The 21,629-nt window shown below is 37.8% G+C and overlaps 1 protein-coding gene across 1 annotated transcript in view; it reads left to right on the top strand.

Annotated features, from left to right (window-relative positions):
• The window catches only part of LOC133663476 (calsyntenin-2-like), a 722,813-nt gene that overhangs the window by 423,390 nt on the left and 277,794 nt on the right, over positions 1–21,629 (top strand). Inside the window, exon 3 of the mRNA XM_062067961.1 lies at positions 10,711–10,906. Within this exon, the coding sequence (XP_061923945.1) occupies positions 10,711–10,906 (196 nt within the window). The remainder of the gene's footprint in view (positions 1–10,710; positions 10,907–21,629) is intronic.

The following is a 21,629-nucleotide window of genomic DNA, read 5'->3' as shown; positions in this document are numbered from 1 at the left end:
TTTGTGGCAGTAATGACAATATTAAACAGGAGCAAAAATGCTGACTAAAGTGAATAAGCTGTATTTTAATTTGCACTTAAATTTTACTGACATTTTTTTAAAGAAACATATTATTATTATTTATTATCAATTTAGTTAGAATGTATTTACTTTAGCACTGCGTAATTGGATGTACATTTATATTTCATCAGTTTTATGAGTGTCTTATTTAGCAGTATATTTGATTGGTATTTATTTTTGTAATCAGCCTGACCTAAGCTTTAGTGATAATATACGTGATTAAAACATGGTTTCATATGTTTTGACAAGGTTTATCCTGTTTGTGAGTAGGTTAGATATGATTATTGAAAATGGTCGAAAGCAACACTATGATTCCTAACTCTGTGTTAATATTTTATTGCCCCTCTATAATGGAAAAGATGGGCCTCGAGGTCAAAAAAGTTAAGAACTCCTGGTCTAGAAAATATTTATTGGATATGTTTTGGTGTAAATTTTACTTCACAGTCACATATATAATCCAGTTCATGCATCTGTCTGAAAGGGCTTTGTGTTTAAAGGCATTGCAAAATAAATACCTATGTCCCCCTAAAAATCTGCATGTTTGAATATATACTGTATCTTGAAGACAACCAAAAACGAGCAAAAATAAAACTTCAGTTATACAGTATATAGATTCACCGGTCACAACAGTAGGTACACCTGTCCACTCTCAAATCCAGGGGTAGGGAACCTATGGCTCTAGAGCAGTGGTTCTTAACCTTGTTGGAGGTACCAAACCCCACCAGTTTCATATGCGCATTCACCAAACCCTTCTTTAGTGAAAAATAAAACGTTTAGTTTTTTTTCAAATTCAAGACAAAGTTCTATGTTTTTTTACTGGTGCACAAAATGAACCGTGCATGAACATCACCTTGTTTAAAGGACAAAACCTACACAGTCCATGAACTCACAACAAATTACACACCTGCAAATCAGATAGAAAATAGAGGGAACATTGTTTGGGGGTATCCATAATACGCCAATAGGGAGAAGTTTTTATTACACGATGAGTCGGGTGTGGCTTGACGGCAGAGGCGCCACCGAACCCCTGAGGCCGACTCACCGTACCCCTAGGGTACGATCGAACCCAGGTTAAGAACCACTGCTCTAGAGCCAGATGTGGCTCTTTTGATGACTGCATCTGGCTCTCAAATAAATCCTAGCTGACATTGCTTAACACGATAAGTAATGAATAATTCCGCTGGTCATCACAGTGTTAAAAATAACCACGTATCAACCAGACTTCAAAGCCATCAGCAAAACCATACAGCACCAGAAGTCGCATTAATGGTAAGAAGTATTTTATTTATTATTGGTTACCTTCAGAATAACTGTTATTAAAAAGAAAAAGAGACTTATTATACCGTATTTTTCGGAGTATAAGTCGCACCGGCCGAAAATGCATAATAAAGAAGGAAAAAAACATGTGTAAGTCGCATTTTTTGGGGAAATTTATTTGATAAAACCCAACACCAAGAATAGACATTTGAAAGGCAATTTAAAATAAATAAAGAATAGTGAACAACAGGCTGAATAAGTGTACGTTATATGACGCATAAATAACCAACTGAGAACGTGCCTGGTATGTTAACGTAACATATTATGGTAAGAGTCATTCAAATAACTATAACATATAGAACATGCTATACGTTTACCAAACAATCTGTCACTCCTAATCGCTAAATCCCATGAAATCTTATACATCTAGTCTCTTACGTGAATGAGCTAAATAATATTATTTGATATTTTACGGCAATGTGTTAATAATTTTACACATAAGTCGCTCCTGAGTATAAGTCGCACCCCCGGCCAAACTATGAAAAAAACTGCGACTTATAGTCCGAAAAATACGGTACTCTAAAAATGTTGGTCTTACTTAAAAATGCACGCATTTAGTTGTATTCAGTGTTAAAGAATATTTTATGGCTCTCACGGAAATACATTTTAAAATATTTGGCTTTCATGGCTCTCTCAGCCAAAAAGGTTCCGACCCCTGCTCTATCAATACCGAGCTGCATAAAAAAGCTGCTTTTACCAGCATTTATGTCATTTATGTCACTGCATGTCCCATGTTGGTGTCATTGTGCGCATCCCACTGTTAGATGAAAATAATACTTGTTGTGTTGTGGTCCCTCAAACCAAGAATACATGTTGTAATGGCTAATTCAATTACGGCTAATACGATTTCTTAGTGGCCCATTTTGACCAAACAGCCCTAGGGTTAGATGGAGTGGACAAATAAATACGCACATATTTATTTTGTAGACATTAAAGCAGGCGGAGGGCATGAATAGAGAAGGAATGACGCCTGAGGCTGCAGGCAGCAGCCATTACGTTGTCACAGCCTTAAGATAAAGGAGGAGGAGACTGGCAGACAGCATAAATTAGAAATCCTCAAATAAGTATGTCCAACATATTGTGACATCACACTGTATCCAGTGTTAAAAAAGACTGCGAAACACAGCAGCCAGAGGCATCCAAAGCTCACGCCCAAATGCATGAACCTTATGATTTGAGGCTTTGATATTGTTTAACACAGTGTTTCTCAAATAATGGGTCGGGAACCCCAGAGGATTCTATTATTTGTGTCTACACTCTAGCATTCGTGTTAGAACGATACACACGTCTGCAGCTAGGTGGAAGCAGTGTGTATTAGTTATCAGAGCTGTGTATAACGAGAGTATGACCAACTGGGTTTCGAAGTTGATACCAAACACGACGCCCTGTAGTCACATGAAGGGCTTTTGACCAATCATTTAGGAGATTGTCCGGCCATACATTATCTGATTGGTCAAACGTAGATATGTCAGATAATGGCTTTTTTGCCGATATTCCGATATTGTCCAACTCTTAATTACCGATTCTGATTCCAACCGATACCGATATATACAGTCGTGGAATTAACACATTATTATGCCTAATTTTGTTGTGATGCCCCGCTGGATGCATTAAACAATGTAACAAGGTTTTCCAAAATAAATCAACTCAAGTTATGGAAAAAAATGCCAACATGGCACTGCCATATTTATTATTGAAGTCACAAAGTGCATAATTTTTTTTAACATGCCTCAAAACAGCAGCTTGGAATTTGGGACATGCTCTCCCTGAGAGAGCATGAGGAGGTTGAGGTGGGCGGGGTGGGGGGGGGCGGGTTTGAGGTGTGGGGGGTTGGGGGTGGCGGGGGGTGTATATTGTAGCATCCTGGAAGAGTTAGTGCTGCAAGGGGTTCTGGGTATTTGTTCTGTTCTGTGTATGTTGTGTTACGGTGCGGATGTTCTCCCGAAATGTGTTTGTCATTCTTGTTTGGTGTGGGTTCACAGTGTGGCGCATATTTGTGACAGTGTTAAAGTTGTTTATACGGCCGCCCTCAGTGTGACCTGTATGGCTGTTGACCAAGTATGCATGCATTCACTTGTGTGTGTAAAAAGCCGTAGATATTATGTGATTGGGCCGGCACGCACAATATTGTTGTCTGGGTGGAAATTGGGAGAAATTCGGGATAATGGTTGCCCCGGGAGATTTTCAGGAGGGGCACTGAAATTCGGGAGTCTCCTAGGAAAATCGGGAGGGTTGGCAAATATGACTGGGAGACGCAACTGCTCTGTACTTCTCCCTACGTCCGTGTACCACTCTTTACAGCGGCGTTTTAAAAAGTCATACATTTTACTTTTTGAAACCGATACCAATAATTTCCGATATTACATTTTAAAGCATTTATCGTCCGATAACATCGGCAGTCCGATATTATCGGACATCTCTAGTCAAAAGCCCATTGTGTGCCTACGGGGCTCCATGTTTGGTCCCAACTTTGAAACGGAGTTGGCCATACTCTCTCTATACACAGTTCTATTATTTATTGCTCATTTGTTGTGTTTTACTTTTGTAGCTGTATGTAGAAATGGTTCCACTGAAGCTCATATTGTCTGTGGTATCTTATCCTATTCTATCCTTACTACTCAGTTGCAGTAGTGAGTCCACAGGAACACGTGTACAAAGCTGAGGAGATAAAGAAGTTTGTGGCAGGAATGAAAAAAAAAAAAAAGAGGCGTTGTGACAATAAACAGCACAACAAAACATACATAGTTTTTTTCAACTCCAGTAGAAAATGAGAAAAAACCTGTGTTTGTTTTGTGCCATTCTACTAGCCTTTGCAGCATCTTATCTTTGTGAGGTTGTTTTTTATTGCAGCAACAGTTAAAAAACAACTGAGTACAGATCCCAGCCTTAACATTGAGCAAGAGTTAAGAGTAGCAACAATACGTTTGGAGCATAGGATTGAAAAGAATATTCTCCTTTTTGTGTTGTTATAGATTTTCTGTGCATCTGGTACAGTGATGACAAATTACATTGAAGTTGAATGAGTTCATATCCATCCATCCATTTTCTACTGCTTGTCCCTCCCGGGGTCATGGGGGTTGGAGGCATTTAAAAGTTAAAGTTAAAGTACCACTGATTGTCACACACACACTAGGTGTGGCGAAATTATTCTCTGCATTTGACCCATCACCCTTGATCATTTAGTAACACAGACAATTTCTGTGAAATAAATTAGGAAGAATTAGGAAAGGTTCATTGGGTTTCTGAAAAAAAATGCTCAAACTGATGACAGTGGGCCTGATTTACTAAGATCCTAATACCACACGCACAACGTGTACCTTTTTAAAAACTGTTTATAAACTCAGTGAATATATCCCTGGACACATGAGGACTTTGAATATGACCAATGTATGATCCTGTTACTACTTGGTATCGGATCGATACCTAAATTTGTGGTATCATCCAAAACTAATGTCAAGTATCAAACAACAGAAGAATTTGAGATTATTACATTTTAACAGAAGTGTAGATAGAACATGTTGAAACGGAAAATAAGCAGATATTAACAGTAAATTAACAAGTGGATTAGTTATCCCATTTTTACAGCATGTCCTTTATAATGTAATAGAAAATGACACAATATGTTACTGCATATGTCAGCAGACAAATTAGGAGTCTTTGTTTGTTTACTTACTAATAAAAGACAAGTTGTCTTGCAAGTTCACTATATATGTAAATATATATATATATATATATATATATATATATATATATATATATATATATATATATATATATATATATATATATATATATATATATATATATATATATATATATATATATATATATGGCTTTGAAGGCTACAATGCACTCTAAGAAATGAAACAGGGGTTTTTAAATTGTATTCATACTTTTCTTTTCAATATGCATAATATTGGGTGTGTAATAATGTGTAATTTGATTTACATATTGTTATGAACGTGTCTGTTACTATATTATACAAAACCCAACAAAACTAGTGAAGTTGGCATGTTGTGTGAATGGTAAATACAAACAGAATACAATGATTTGCAAATTATTTTCAACCCATATTTAATTGAATAGATTGCAAAAACAAGATACTTAACGTTCAAACTGTTAAACTTTGTGATTTTTTTTCAGATATCAGCTCATTGAAGGAATCAATAAAGTACTATCTATCTATTTATAATTTGATGCCTGAAACATGTTTAAAAAAAGCTGACACAAGTGGCAAAAAAGACTGAGGAATTTGAGGAAATCTCATTAAACACTTATTTGGAACATCCCATAGGTGAACAGGCTAATTGAGAACAGGTGGGTGCCATGACTGGGTATAAAAGCAGATAAATAGATACTGTATTATCATAGGTTGATTGGCAACACTAAAGTGGCCCTAGTGTGTGAATGTGAGTGTGAATGTTGTCTGTCTATCTGTGTTGGCTCTGCGATGAGGTGGTGACTTGTCCAGGGTGTACACTATCTTCCGCCCAATTGTAGCTGAGATAGGCTCCAGCACCCCCCCTCGTCCCCAAAAGGGACAAGCGGTAGAAAATGGATGGATGGATGGGTGTATTATCACGTTCTCAATCGTAATTTAATTTAGGGCAGTGGTTCTCAAACTTTTCTTGTCATCCCCCACTTTGGACAAGGGGGAGTTTTCAAGCCCCACCTGCCCCCATCGCCCCAACAGAACGCTAATGCCAAGCTTAACATTTTCAAATGTATTGCACATCAAGTAACATCAAGTTTTATACATTCAAACTCAATAACATAAAATAACATCGAGTTCAATAATAAATAAAATAACTGTGCAGCTGTGGTATAACTTGCATCAAGTTCAATATCAAATAAAATAACTTGCATCAAGTTCAATAATAAATAACACAAAAGTGTTATAACTTGCATCAAGTTTAATAATAAATCAAAAAAAGTGTTGTAACTTGCATCAAGTTCAATAATAAATCAAAAAAAGTGTTATAACTTGCATCAAGTTCAATAATAAATCAAATAAAAGTGTTATAACTTGCATCAAGTTCAATAATAAATCAAATAAAAGTGTTATAACTTGCATCAAGTTCAATAATAAATCAAGTAACTTGCATCAAGTTCAATAATAAATAAAACAAAAGTGTTATAACTTGCATCAAGTTCAATAATAAATCAAATAACTTGCATCAAGTTCAATAATAAATAAAACAAAAGTGTTATAACTTGCATCAAGTTCAATAATAAATCAAATAACTTGCATCAAGTTCAATAATAAATAAAACAAAAGTGTTATAACTTGCATCAAGTTCAATAATAAATCAAATAACTTGCATCAAGTTCAATAATAAATAAAACAAAAGTGTTATAACTTGCATCAAGTTCAATAATAAATCAAATAACTTGCATCAAGTTCAATAATAAATAAAACAAAAGTGTTATAAATTGCATCAAGTTCAATAATAAATCAAATAACTTGCATCAAGTTCAATAATAAATAAAACAAAAGTGTTATAACTTGCATCAAGTTCAATAATAAATAAAAAAAAGTGTTATAACTTGCATCAAGTTCAATAATAAATCAAATAACTTGCATCAATTTCAATAATAAATAAAAATAAAAGTGCCACTTTGCAATCTTTGCAAAAAAAAAAGGAGGCGCTATATGCATTTGGCAAGACAGGGCAAGTGAACATGAGTTTTACAGTACTCCAGCATTAGTGGCTGCAATGAGCCTGTTTTGCACTGCACAGCTTTTCAAATCGGGGTTGCAGGCTTGACACTGCCACTGTTAAAACCTCATTGAGTTCGGGGCTGAGCTGCCTTGACGCGAGTGCTTCCCGGTGAATGACACAGTGTGTCCAATGCGCATTTGGCGCAACCCTCTTTATTAGAGCCTGCAGCCCGTTTCTTGACTTTGCCATGGTCTGTGCGCCATCAGAGCAAAAGCCCACACAGTTTTCCCATTTAAGGTCGTGTTCTTTGAGGAAACTGCCCATTATCTTGAACAGCTCATCAGCAGTGGCTCTATTTTTTATGTGTTTGCAAAACAGCAAATCCTCGCACAGTGACTCGCCATTCACAAAGCTTCCGCTTAGCCCCGCCCCCATTAGTTACTGTTGCTATGTCTGTCAAACTTTCGCTCCTACCTAGAAATGTAAAGCCTACAGGAAAAATAAGTAATGTACATTTATTTATATAGCGGATTTCACAGACAGAATCACAAAGTGATTTACAGTGTGTATAGAAAATGAAAGCATAGTAAAAAAAAAAATCTAAGAATATAAAAAAAAAAAAAAAATAAAGTGAAATTTCCTCCCGTTCCTCGCGCCCCACCTGTCATGTCTCTATTCCCCACCAGTTGGGCGCGCCACACACTTTGAGAAACGCTGATTTAGGGGGATTGCAAGAAAATGATTTCCCATATGGGGGCTGTGACAGAAAATAATTGCAAAGCACCAGTTGGACACTGGTTGAAGGATCCAAGATTAGGTTACATAGCAATGTTGCATTATTTAATAATTTTATACATTTTTGCCTCATTATGTAAAAACGCCTCTTTATATAAATAAATGTGACGCATGTTGTAATTTTGCTGCATAAACAACATGCAATTGTTCATATTTGTAGTGGTGTTTTTATTGTTTGTGTCATGTAAAGTAAAGAATTAGCATAACATAATCTGTACGTTTTTGTCTGTTGCTTGCAATACCATTCTCCATTACAAAATCAATACATTTACATTTGATTTAGGTTCGACAAATGAAACATCCTACAAGATTCCTAAAATAAATTCTAATTACTATGAAATGTTTTGTGTCGTTCTAAAGTTCTTTCTAACTAAGACCTCAAATTTCATGGTTTATTACATAATGCACCAAAGTGTGCCATTTTATTAGAAAGCAAACCACAGCGCCTACATTTTGTAACAACGTTTGCAATATGCAAAACGTTATTAAAAAATGTGTTAAATTTTAGAGCATAATACTACCACCACCATGCTTGACAGTAGGGATGGTGTTCCTAGGATTAAAGGCCTCACCTTTTCTCTCTCCAAACATATTGCTGGGTATTGTGGCCAAACAGCTCATCTGACATCAGATGGACAAAGATAAGACCTTCTGGAGGAAAGTTATGTGGTCAGATATGCAAAACGTTATTAAAAAATGTGTCAAAGTTTATTACAAAATTCGTCCAAGATTTTGTTACAAAATGCGTTTTCGTATTACATAATGAGGTGAACGTTTATTACATAATACAAACCACCTTTCCATATGAGTTGGGAAATTGTGTTAGATTTGCAAATCCTTTTCAACCCATATTCAATTGAATGCACTACAAAGACAAGATATTTGATGTTCAAACTCATAAACTTTTTTTTTTTTTTTTGCAAATAATAATTAACTTAGAATTTCATGGCTGCAACACGTGCCAAAGTAGTTGGGAAAGGGCATGTTTACCACTGTGTTACATCACCTTTTCTTTTACCATACTCAATAAACGATTGGGAACTGAGGAAACTAATTGTTGAAGTTTCTCAGGTGGAATTCTTTCCCATTCTTGTCTTATGTAGAGTCGTTCAACAGTCCGGGGGTCTCTGCTGTCGTATTTTACGCTTCATAATGTGCTACACATTTTCGATGGGAGACAGGTCTGGACTGCAGGCGGGCCAGGAAAGTACCAGCAATCTTTTTTTACGAAGCCACGCTGTTGTAACACGTGCTGAATGTGGCTTGGCATTGTTTTGCTGAAATAAGCAGGGGCGTCCATGAAAAAGACGGCGCTTAGATGGCAGCATATGTTGTTCCAAAACCTGTATGTACCTTTCAGCATTAATGGTGCCTTCACAGATGTGTAAGTTACCCATGCCTTGGGCACTAATACACCCCCATACCATCATAGATGCTGGCTTTTGAACTTTGCGTCGATAACAGTCTGGATGGTTCGCTTCCCCTTTGGTCTGGATGACACAATGTCGAATATTTCCAAAAACAATTTGAAATGTGGACTCGTCAGACCACAGAACACTTTTCCACTTTGCATGAGTCCATCTTAGATGATCTCGGGCCCAGAGAAGCCGGCGGCGTTTCTGGATGTTGTTGATAAATGGCTTTCGCTTTGCATAGTAGAGCTTTAACTTGCACTTACAGATGTAGCGACAAACTATATTTAGTGACAGTGGTTTTCTGAAGTGTTGCTGAGCCCATGTGGTGATATCCTTTAGAGATTGATGTCGGTTTTTGATACAGTGCCGTCTTAGGGATCGAAGGTCACGGTCATTCAATGTTGGTTTCCGGCCATGCCGCTTACGTGGAGTGATTTCTCCAGATTCTCTGAACCTTTTGATGATATTATGGACCGTAGATGTTGAAATCCCTAAATTTCTTGCAATTGCACTTTGAGAAACGTTGTTCTTAAACTGTTTGACTATTTGCTCACACAGTTGTGGACAAAGGGGTGTACCTCGCCCCATCCTTTCTTGTGAAAGACTGAGCATTTTTTGTTTTTATACCCAATCATGGCACCCACCTGTTCCCAATTAGCCTGCACACCTGTGGGATGTTCCAAATAAGTGTTTGATGAGCATTCCTCAACTTTATCAGTATTTATTGCCACCTTCCCCAACTTCTTTGTCACGTGTTGCTGGCATCAAATTCTAAAGTTAATGATTATTTGCAAAAAAATAAAAAATTATCAGTTTGAACATCAAATATGTTGTCTTCGTAGCATATTCAACTGAATATGGGTTGAAAATGATTTGCAAATCATTGTGTTCCGTTTATATTTACATCTAACACAATTTCCCAACTCATATGGAAACGGGGTTTGTACACCATTTGCACATAATGCATGGTTACAGTCCCCTTCCTTGGACCTCTGAAAACAGTTTGTTGTATAATGAGCCCAAATTTATGGGCTGATTTATTTCTCCATTGCAAGATCAATTTCATGTCCTCGGAAACTACACTGATAAAAGTCAAAAACATCGCAAAGATCCGCATCAGATGAGCAAATTGTGTAGTATATTTTTATTTTTTTTACAGAATATATATATATATATATATATATATAGACGTGCACCGAGGGAGTGGGAGGATGTTTTGATCAGGATTTATGTTATGCTTGATAGAGGTAAATATTACGATGCATTATTTGTGACAGTGTTTTACAGGGCGTGTGTGAGTACACAGTGAGGGAACAATGATTTGATCCCCCCGCTGATTTTGTGAGTTTGCACAGGAGTTTTCTTTCTCGAGTGTGTGAAAAGGACTTTTTATGTCCTGTCATACCTTTTTGACACACTCATTTTCCACCTGACTGTGATTCACTTCCTCTCGTCTCCAGGGGAGATCTGCGCTTTCAACATCCACGGGTTGGATGCTCCATTCGAGGCAGTGGTGCTTAACGGCACTTCGGGGGAGGGCCAGCTGAGGGCCCGCGGCTTGGTGGACTGCGAGCTGCAGAAGGAGTACACCTTCATCATTCAGGCTCATGACTGCGGTTCAGGACCAAGAGGCACGGAGGGCAAAAAGTCCCACAAGTGAGTAACACATATAGTTTGGTATATAGTCAAGAGAATGTCAAGGATGTACAGTATTGAAAGGGTTCGTATGGTTTCAATCCTGGGTGGATCTCACGGGTGAATCATTTTGCAATGCAGTCTGCTGAAATAATGGAAAGTGCCTTTCTATATAGCAACTGATACTGGGGTCAAAGTTGGAATTGCCACGAAACACATTTTAAGATAGTCAACACTCTACTGTCGTCTGGCAGCTAAAGTGGATAGCGCACCCCCCAATTCATCACAATTCATGTGTCAGGTAATCCGCGACGAATGGGGTTATATAAATCCCCGTCCTATTGTACTGAAGTTCTTTCTACACCGTTTGCCATTAAATCACTGGTTAATTGCAAATATAAAAATATGCATTTCTTAACCGATATAGGACAGAAGAATCCAGTGAATGTAATGAATGATGTTATTTGTAAACATACAATATATATATATATATATATATATATATATATATATATATATATATATATATATATATATATATATATATATATATATATATATATATATACATATACAATATAGAGAAAGGTGGCTACCAGTGGCTGGAGAATTAAGGACAGGGGTGGGAATTTTTGGACATGTCACGGTTTGATTACGATTCAGGGGCTACGATTCGATTATAAATTGATTAATGAAGCATCTTTAATAAATGTATGTAAGGCCCCTCTTTTGGCTGATGTCATATACAGCATAAAGATAATGTATAGATCAGGGCTGTCAAAAATAACCAAAGATGTCCAAATATTGGAGTATTTTTAAAGTGAAATTAGATTATCCTAGCGAGCAATAACCTGTAATTAATCATCAATTATTCCAAATTCAAAAGTGTGATTCATCTGATTTAAAAATTAATCGGTCAAATATTTAATCACGATTAATTGCATTGTCTCTGGTTAACTATTATGTTATGTTTTTTTTAGCTTAAATAAGTATACCTTAGACCAAGGGTGTCCAAAGTGTAGCCCGGGGGCCATTTGCAGCCCGCAGGTCATTTTTTAACGGCCCCACGGTACATTTTAAAAATACGATTGAAAAAAATTAAAAACATTGAAAGTGGTATTTAAAGAGCAAACAGGTTAAATGTAACAAGAAAATGTAGCAATGTTTACTCTAATCACACAAAGCTGCCATGTAGGCTGTTTCTTTCTTTAAAAAATAATAATGAATCAAAATCAATGTCATTATGAATTATTGACCTATTCAAAGCTTCAATTACGTCACATTAAATATTTTGAGATATTTTTTGGGGAAAATGTTGCATATTTTGTGTTGCCATGTAAAAAAACGAGCTGTTTTTTTTTTAAAGAAGGGCCTAAAACGAACAAACATAAACAACAATACAACTTATAATTGACAGATAGATCTGAAGTTGATCTCGAGATTATTGTGTTAAAAGTAAACAGTAAAAAAATAATAAATTATAATCTATTTTTTAATACTTTAATGAGTATGACCTTTTTGGAACCCCTACAATTTTAGTGTGATTAGTTTTTAAGTGTCATTGCTAAAAAAAATAATAATGAATTAAAATAAATGGTGTTATGAGTTATTGACCTTTTTAAGGCTCCAATTATTATATAATCTCAAATATCCCACTTAAAAATTTTATGGGGTGAAATTATTGCATATTTTGTGTTTTTTTCATTAAAAAAAAGGGTTTTCTTTGACAAAAAGAGCATACAATTTAAATCTTTAACATTTTTTATATTGACAGACCTAATGTTGATCTAGAGATTTAAATACTTGAATAATAACACAAATAATAATACTGAATAATGACACATTTTTTATATTTTTTGGACCAAAACCCTTTGGGGTCACCGGGATCAAGCCTGAGTGGAAGCCTGAATGTATATTTTTTATACATATATTGTATTGGTTTATAAAATAAAAATATCAAATTGGCCCCTGCTAGCTTTGATTTTTCAATGTGCGGCCCTCAGTGAAAAAAGTTTGGACACCCCTGCCTTAGACAGATCATTTGCAATAGTCTAATGCTATCCACATAGGACTGAGCAATTTGTTTGCTTTATGCGAATGCTTGTTTATTAAACATTACACTTTTTTTTAGACAGCTTTACACAGAATGGACAAAAAACACTCATTTACAAACAAATACACACACACACACACACTGCAGAGCTGCCAAGCCTCACACAATTTAACCCATTCTCACGCTACAAACCACACTTGACATTTCTCACGCTTATATTTCCTCATTCATTACTCTATATTAATTTTTTCATAATAAACTTTTTTTGGGGGCTTGTTGTTCGATTCATTCTGATTGACTGATCAAAAGAACCAATCCCAGACCAATCCATAAATGCTAGTGCCTCAACTATCCAACCATGGAAGGCACCACGCAATGTAAACCAATCTAAAGCAATGTAAGGCAGGTCTTGGCGTCTCTATCTTTGACACACACCTCAGCGCAGTCTTGTCAACTTGGCGACTTTTCTCGCTAAATCTTTTCAACTCCTATTACAGTTTTTTCCATTTGCTTACACACAATTTTACTAACTTTGTGTCTTTTTTCCAAAGGATTTACACACTTTTCCAAACACCACATTCAAAAGTCTAAATCCCTAGATTATTTGCAAAATGACACACTTCGGTCAAAACATATGCCCATTCATCAAAAGAAAGCATGCATTTGTAAAAATGCAGTTTTATTGTATGTATTGCATTGTTATTGCACTGTTAATTGTAATGTTTTTTGTTGCAGTTTATTTCAGTATTGTTATTGTTTTGCATCTCCTGTCATCCTAGTACCTAGTACCTTAGTACTTTCCCCAAGAGAGGAGTTGTACAGTCTGATGGCGTGTGGGACAAAGGAGTTTTTTGGTTTATTAGTCCTGCACTTGGGATGAAGTTTTTTATGACTGTCAATAGCTACTTTCCTTACTGAGGAGTTGGCAACCCCTGGAAGACGAAGACAGATCAGAAGAGATTGAGGACAGTGAGGACGGAGATGTACAAAAAGATACAAATTGAGAACACAGATGCAGAGGATGAGACAGAAGAGCCAGCAGAGAAAAGAGTAGAGATGATAATCATTTGTAATTTCTGGTTAACTAAGACAAGCTATAGTAGGCCACACTTCAAGAAGAGCTGCTTGAAGTGAGAACATCAATCTTAAAGGCCTACTGAAATGAAATGTTCTCATTTAAACGGGGATAGCAGGTCCATTCTATGTGTCATACTTGATCATTTCACGATATTGCTATATTTTTGCTGAAAGGATTTAGTAGAGAACATCAACGATAAAGTTTGCAACTTTTGGTCGCTGATAAAAAAGCCTTGCCTGTACCGGAAGTAGCGTGACGTCACAGGTTGTGGAGCGCCTCACATCTGCACATTGTTTACAATCATGCCCACCAGCAGCGAGAGCGATTCGGACCAAGAAAGCGACGATTACCCCATTAATTTGAGCGAGGATGAAAGATTTGTGGATGAGGAAAGTGAGAGTGAAGGATTAGAGGGCAGTGGAAGCGATTCAGATAGGGAAGATGCTGTGAGAGGCGTGTGGGACCTGATATTCAGCTGGGAATGACTAAAACAGTAAATAAACACAAGACATACATATATGTATATATACTCTATTAGCCACAACACAACCAGGCTTATATTTAATATGCCACAAATGAATCCGCTTAACAAACACCTCCCCCCTCCCGTCCATACAACCCACCAATACAACTCAAACACCCGCACAACACACTCAATCCCACAGCCCAAAGTACCGTTCACCTCCGTAAAGTTCATACAGCACATATATTTCCCCAAAGTTACGTACGTGACATGCACATAGCGGCACGCACGTACAGGCAAGCAATCAAATGTTTGGAAGCCGCAGCTGCGTACTCACGGTAGCGCGTATCCAACTCAAAGTCCTCCTGGTAAGAGTCCAGCAGGCCGCTAATACACCGCTTCCCACCTACAGCTTTCTTCTTTGCTGTCTTCATTGTTCATAAAACAATTTGCAAAAGATTCACCCACACAGATGTCCAGAATACTGTGGAATTTTTCGATGAAAACAGACGACTTAATAGCTGACCACAATGGTGTCCCAATATGTCCGCACAATCCGTGACGTCACGCGCAAACGTCATCATACCGCGACGTTTTCAGCAGAATATTTCGCGGGAAATTTAAAATTGCACTTTACTAATCTAACCCGGCCGTATTGGCATGTGTTGCAATGTTAAGATTTCATCATTGATATATAAACTATCAGACTGTGTGGTCGGTAGTAGTGGGTTTCAGTAGGCCTTTAAGGTATAAATCAACATTAAAACAGGCCAAATCGCTGTTTTTTTCTTTTTCTCGAGCGCTTCATGCCACTAAAATCTCACTCTAGTCCAGTGGTTCTTAACCTGGGTTCGATCAAACTCTAGGGTTTCGGCGAGTCGGCCTCAGGGGTTCGGCAGAGCCTCCTCCGCGGAGGTCAAGACACACCAGACTCATCGTGTAAATAAAAACTTCTCCCTATCGCCGTATTATGTATACGGCAACAGCAGAAGTCACACTGATTTGCAGGTGTGTCATTTGTTGTGAATTTGTGCACTGTGTTGGTTTTGTTCTTTGAACAAGTTCCATGCACGGTTCATTTTGTGCGGTAGTAAAAAAAACATATACCTGAAAGCACATTACCAAATAGTAGCCCGGGCGTTTATTTCACAAAATTGATTTTGGAGACATGCGTTTAAAAGAAGCAGGCGGTTATTTGCACAAGGCTTTTATTTATTTTTGCACCAGCCTGCACCAGGCCATTGTTTGGTAACAATGGTTACTGTCCAGTATTTTCTTTTTTGTACAAAAACTTTAAATGTAAAAGCTATTGTAAACATACAAACAAAAAAACAAGAGATCAACATGAGGTAGGTTATCAAAAGACAAGAGATCAACAAGGCAGTAGTGCAACAATTGTCAAATAGAATACCACTACTAAAAATAAATAAACTTTTTAAATAAAGCAGCCTACAGGGAAAAATACAATTATGGTACCAAGTGCTCAAGTATAAAATCCACCATCAAAACAGAACAATAATACTGTCACTTAAATAAAATAAAGGCTACAGTACTCCAAGTTTTAAATAAAGCAGCATACAGGAAAAATATAATTATGGTACCAAGTACTCTATAAAACCATCAAAACAATAATACTGCAGCAAACGCAACCCCAGTAGCATTTTAATCTAAATCATACAAATAAAAGCCTATGGGCGGCTATTTGGACATAGGCGGTTATTAGGAAGAGGCGGTTAATTCACAAAATGGGGTCAAACCCCGGGCGGCTATTAGGACATGGGCGGTTATTTGCCCAAGGGCGTTTATTTGGTAATATACGGTAACTTTGTCTTGAATTTGAAAAAAAAAACATTTTATTTTTCACTAAAGAAGGGTTCGGTGAATGCGCATATGAAACTGGTGGGGTTCGGTACATCCAACAAGGTTAAGAACCACTGCTCTAGTCGTTTTCTAAAACTGAGCAGCTCTGAACTTTAATTCAAACATACTATCTCACATTTGCTTACTAGTACTACTTATGACATGGGCTCATTTAACAAAAACAAAAAAAACAACTACAGTATATATACATTCTCAGCCTGCTAACGTGCTGACATGGCGAGCAGGCATCCGCGTTGTTTTAGTTGAGTTTTTCTGCCTTCTAAAGCCCACACACCTAGTCCCCAGTTGTGTCCCCAGCTCCAAGAGGTGTGTGGTATCTATCCATTCATATCCATGACTCACAGTGTTGTGTTTTATTAATCCACTTACTAATTTCCTCTTCTTTGTTTGTTTACTCTCCGCTGCAATCTGGTTGCAGTTGCATTTCTGTTGAAGTGTACAAAGCACTCACTCTTTTGTTGTTTCACTACTTTACATTCAAGCTAGCATAGTGGTTAGACTCAGACTTAGACTTAGACAAACTTTAATGATCCACAAGGGAAATTGTTCCACACAGTAGCTCAGTTACAATTATGAAAAGGACAATGCAGGTATAAGTAGACTAAATATAGTGATATAAAATATAACATATATACTTAATATTTACATATATACAATATATAAAAATTACCATGTACCAGTGGCATGCGTTGAGGTTAATGTCTGGTGAGGCACTGCATCATCACAGTCAGATTTACAAACATATGAACCCTAAATAGTATCTTATTCACCATGTGATTGGCAGCAGTTAACAGGTTTTGTATAAAAGCTCATACCAACATTCTTTACACAACTGTAGCACACAAAAAAGCACATTTAATAAAAAAAACATTATTATGGTCTTACCTTTCTTGCTGGACATCCACACAGCCAGCCTTTGCATGTGTACCACGCCGTTTGAAAAGAACGGGTCTACTGTCCCGAAGTCAAAAGCAAACCTTTTAGCTCCGGCGTTGGTCTACCTTTAATTATTACCTCCTGCTTCGATTGAAAGTCCAGTTTAGAAAACTGTTTTGTTTTACATATGTAATCCTCCATGTTTTTAATAAAAGTCCAGGCGAGAGGAAATAAACAATCGCCGCACTAATTGACTTGCAAACATTTTTTTTATTTATTTTTTTCCTTCTGCGGTGAGGAATGATCTCTGGGATCACTACTGCCCTCTACCACCAGGAGGCCGGGTTACTGCGAGCCTCAGACAGTACGTCTTTTGCAGCAGTTTTATGAATGCTCAGCACAAGAAATACGTTACACACATACAGTTGTTGACAAAATACACTGTACATTATATACCTCAGCTAACTAAACTATGCCATAGTTTAGTTAGCTGATATAATTCATATAGCAATACAGTCTCACTGCACAGCAGGCCAGCAGTTAGCCGAGTCATTGTGCACAATCCATGTTGAGGCACAAATCAGTGACGCGCCTCAACTGGCTGCTGCTCACCGCACCGTCTCTTCTCAGTATTTGAACGGCACATGTGAAAATAAAAATAATCTAAAACTGGTGAAGTTAAATGGAAAATAACTTTAGTATAATCACTGGATACATATAACAATTTAATTATTTTTTTTTCTTTTTACATTTTTTTTCTTTCCACGACGGCAGGTGAGGCCCCGCCTCCCCTGCCTCCAGTGACTGCACGCCACTGCCATGTACAATGTTACAGTATATGTGACAGCTGCAGCATAAAATAGAGAGTAAATCCAGCTGAAAATAGACATTAAAAACAAAGAGAAGTAGTTTAGCACGGCTTCTTGTCTCCCTCTGCTTTGTTTTGATCCGTGTGTGTCTGCGCTAGTTCCTCATTTTAGAACTGTCTGTATTAATGTATTGAACATTCTTAAATAATCAATATTTTGACGTTTGTCCATCGAGTCAAAATTGTCCGAATCGCAATGCATCTAAGAACTGATCATTTCCCCCGTTGCATCCATTTGGGAATAAGCTCAAAATAATAAAGTACCAATGATTGTCACACACACACACTTGGTGTGGTGAAATTTGTCCTCTGCATTTGACACATCCCCTTGTTCACCCCCTGGGAGGTGAGGGGAGCAGTGGGCAGCAGCGGTGTCGCGCCCGGGAATCATTTTTGGTGATTTAACCCCCAATTCTAACCCTTAATGCTGTGTGCCAAGCAGGGAGGTAATGGGTCCCAATTTTATAGTCTTTGGTATGACTCGGCCGGTGTTTGAACTCACAACCTACCAATCTCAGGGCAGACACTCTAACCACTAGACCACTGAGTAGGTAATGTTTTTTTCTTTTTCTGAAATGAAATGTGAGTTTGCTTGAGGGAATGATTACATGACTACGGTGTAGGGTTGTACGGTATACCGGTATTGGTACAGTACCGCAATACTAATGAATCATATTCGGTACTATACCGCCTCTGAAAAGTACCGGTCCGCCACCACCACCACTTGTCCTTAATTTTGATAAAATAATAGAATGGAAAATGACACAATATGTTACTGTACACGGCAGCCTTTGTTTGCTTACTTACTACTAAAAGACAAATTGTCTTGTATGTTCACTATTTTATTTAAGGACAAACTTGTAACAAGAAACATTTGTTTAATGTACCCTAAGATTTTTTGTTAAAATAAAGCCAATAATGCAATTTTTTGTGGTCCCCTTTATTTAGAAAAGTACCGAAAAGTATCAAAATAATTGTGGTACCGGTACCAAAACTACTAAAGTGTTTTTCTGCACATAGCACAAATACATTTTGACCGCCACAAATAAATTTGACCTGCTCATAAACTTTCTTACTCCATACATTGGGTGGCAGTATGCATAATTACGCTTTTTTTAAACATCTTTGATACACACCTGGTTTGCCAGAAAATTAGAAGAAGGAGCAGTATGGATTAATTCTGTCAATTTAGTTGCAATATTTAGCGAGTATTTAGACTCTTCCAGAAACAACAACATTATTTGGCAGCATTCATTGCAATTACTTGCATCATGGCGAGCTATGCAAACTAAACGATGGTGTCCTTAACTCCCCCCCAATAAACAACACCAACAGATTGTAGTCTTGCAGGAAAACTCTACTATGCAAAGCCAAAGCCATTTATCAACAACACCCAGAAACGCAGTTGGCTCTGCTGGGCCCGAGCTCATCTAAGATAGACTGATGCAAAGTGGAAAAGTGTTCTGTGGTCGGACGAGTCCACATTTCAAATAGTTTTTGGAAACTGTGGACGTCTGGTCCTCCGGACCAAAGAGTAAAAGAACCATTCGGACTGTTATAGGCACAAAGTTCAAAAGCCAGCATCTGTGATGGTATGGGGGTGTATTAGTGCCCAAGGCATGGGTAACTTAGACATCTGTGAAGGCACCATTAATGCTGAAAGGTACATACAGCTTTTGGAGCAACATATGTTGCCATCCAAACAACGTCACCTACTCAGTGGCCTAGTTGTTAGAGTGTCCACCCTGAGATAGGTTGTGAGTTCAAACCCCGGCCGAGTCATACCAAAGACTATAAAAATGGGACCCATTACCTCCCTGCTTGGCACTCAGCATCAAGGGTTGGAATTGGGGGTTAAATCACCAAAAATTATTCCCACACGCGGCTACCGCTGCTGCCCACTGCTCCCCTCACCTCTCAGGATGATTGTGTGTGTGACAATCATTGGTACTTTAACTTTAACTTAACGTTATCATGGACGCCCCTGCTTATTTCAGCAAGACAATGCCAAGCCACATTCTGCATGAGTTTCACTGACTGACTGACCAGTGACCACATCACATTCCTACCTAAGCAACTGGTCAAAACAATGCTTTTGACTATACTGTCTGTAACGTGCAATGGAGCATATTCTCAGTTCTTGATGAACTACAACATATTTCATTATGGAAATGAATTAAAAAGTCAGACGAAAAAAACAGGACATGATCCGACCTACAGCACGCTCTCTCAACCGCAGCTACATTGGTGTGCGCAATAAGGACATCATTTCATCGACCCTACAGCTCCTGTGGAACATAATTAAGAACAGCTGCCACCTTGCACAAACTAAATAAGAAGTTAAGGTGATAATTATCTGTGAAGAATACCATCTCTCTGGCATACGAACAAGGATATGTGTGATCCTGCATTTACATTTTGAAAATGATGCATGCCTCCAGCGATCGCACCATCGCCTGTCTGTTTACCTCATTAGACAGAGAAAAGTGATGCTCAGACTAAAGCTGCAATTGCAGGTTGTCAGCAAAGGCTTGAATAATGATTAACGAAGGAAAGGTTTTGTTCAAAGTAAGGGTACATAACGAACACCAGTATTAGATTTAACCAAGGTGTTTGGAAACGAAGAAGGATAGGTAGGACCAACCTGACCTTTTGAAAGGAATATCTCCAGGGATGGGAATTGGCAAGATTTTCATGATTCTGGTTCCATTTTCGATCCCGCTTAACAATTCGGTTCGTTATTGATTCTCTTATGGATTCTCATTTGGAATAAAGTAAAGCAAACACGTTGATTAGCGTCAACTTTGTTTAGTTAAAGGCCTACTGAAACCCACTACTACCGACCACGCAGTCTGATAGTTTATATATCAATGATGAAATCTTAACATTGCAACACATGCCAATACAGCCACGTTAGATTAGTAAAGTGCAATTTTAAATTTCCCGCGAAATATCCTGCTGAAAACGTCTCGGTATGATGACGTATGAGTGTGACGTCACGGATTGTAGCGGACATATTGGGGCACCATTGTGGCCAGCTATTAAGTCGTCTGTTTTCATCGCAAAATTCCACAGTATTCTGGACATCTGTGTTGGTGAATCTTTTGCAATTTGTTCAATGATAAATGGGTTATACTTGTATAGCGCTTTTTTACCTTCAAGGTACTCAAAGCGCTTTGACAGTATTTCCACATTTACCCATTCACACACACATTCACACACTGATGGCGGGAGCTGCCATGCAAGGCGCTAACCAGCAGCCATCAGAGGCAAAGGGTGAAGTGTCTTGCCCAAGGACACAACGGACGTGACTAGGAAGATAGAAGGTGGGAATTGAACCCCAGTAACCAGCAACACTCCGATTGCTGGCACAGCCACTCTATCAACTTCGCCACGATGTCCCTAATGTTCAATGAACAATGAAGACAGCAAAGAAGAACGCTGTAGGTGGGAAGCGGTGTATTAGCGGCCGGCTGCCGCAACACAAACACGTAGCCGGTGTTCCATTGTTTACATTCCCGAAAT

Source organism: Entelurus aequoreus, linkage group LG13 (genome assembly GCF_033978785.1).
Source record: "Entelurus aequoreus isolate RoL-2023_Sb linkage group LG13, RoL_Eaeq_v1.1, whole genome shotgun sequence".
NCBI lineage: Eukaryota > Metazoa > Chordata > Actinopteri > Syngnathiformes > Syngnathidae > Entelurus > Entelurus aequoreus.
The sequence above is the reverse complement of the archived record's forward strand: the minus strand, read 5'-3'. Positions and strand labels throughout refer to the sequence as shown.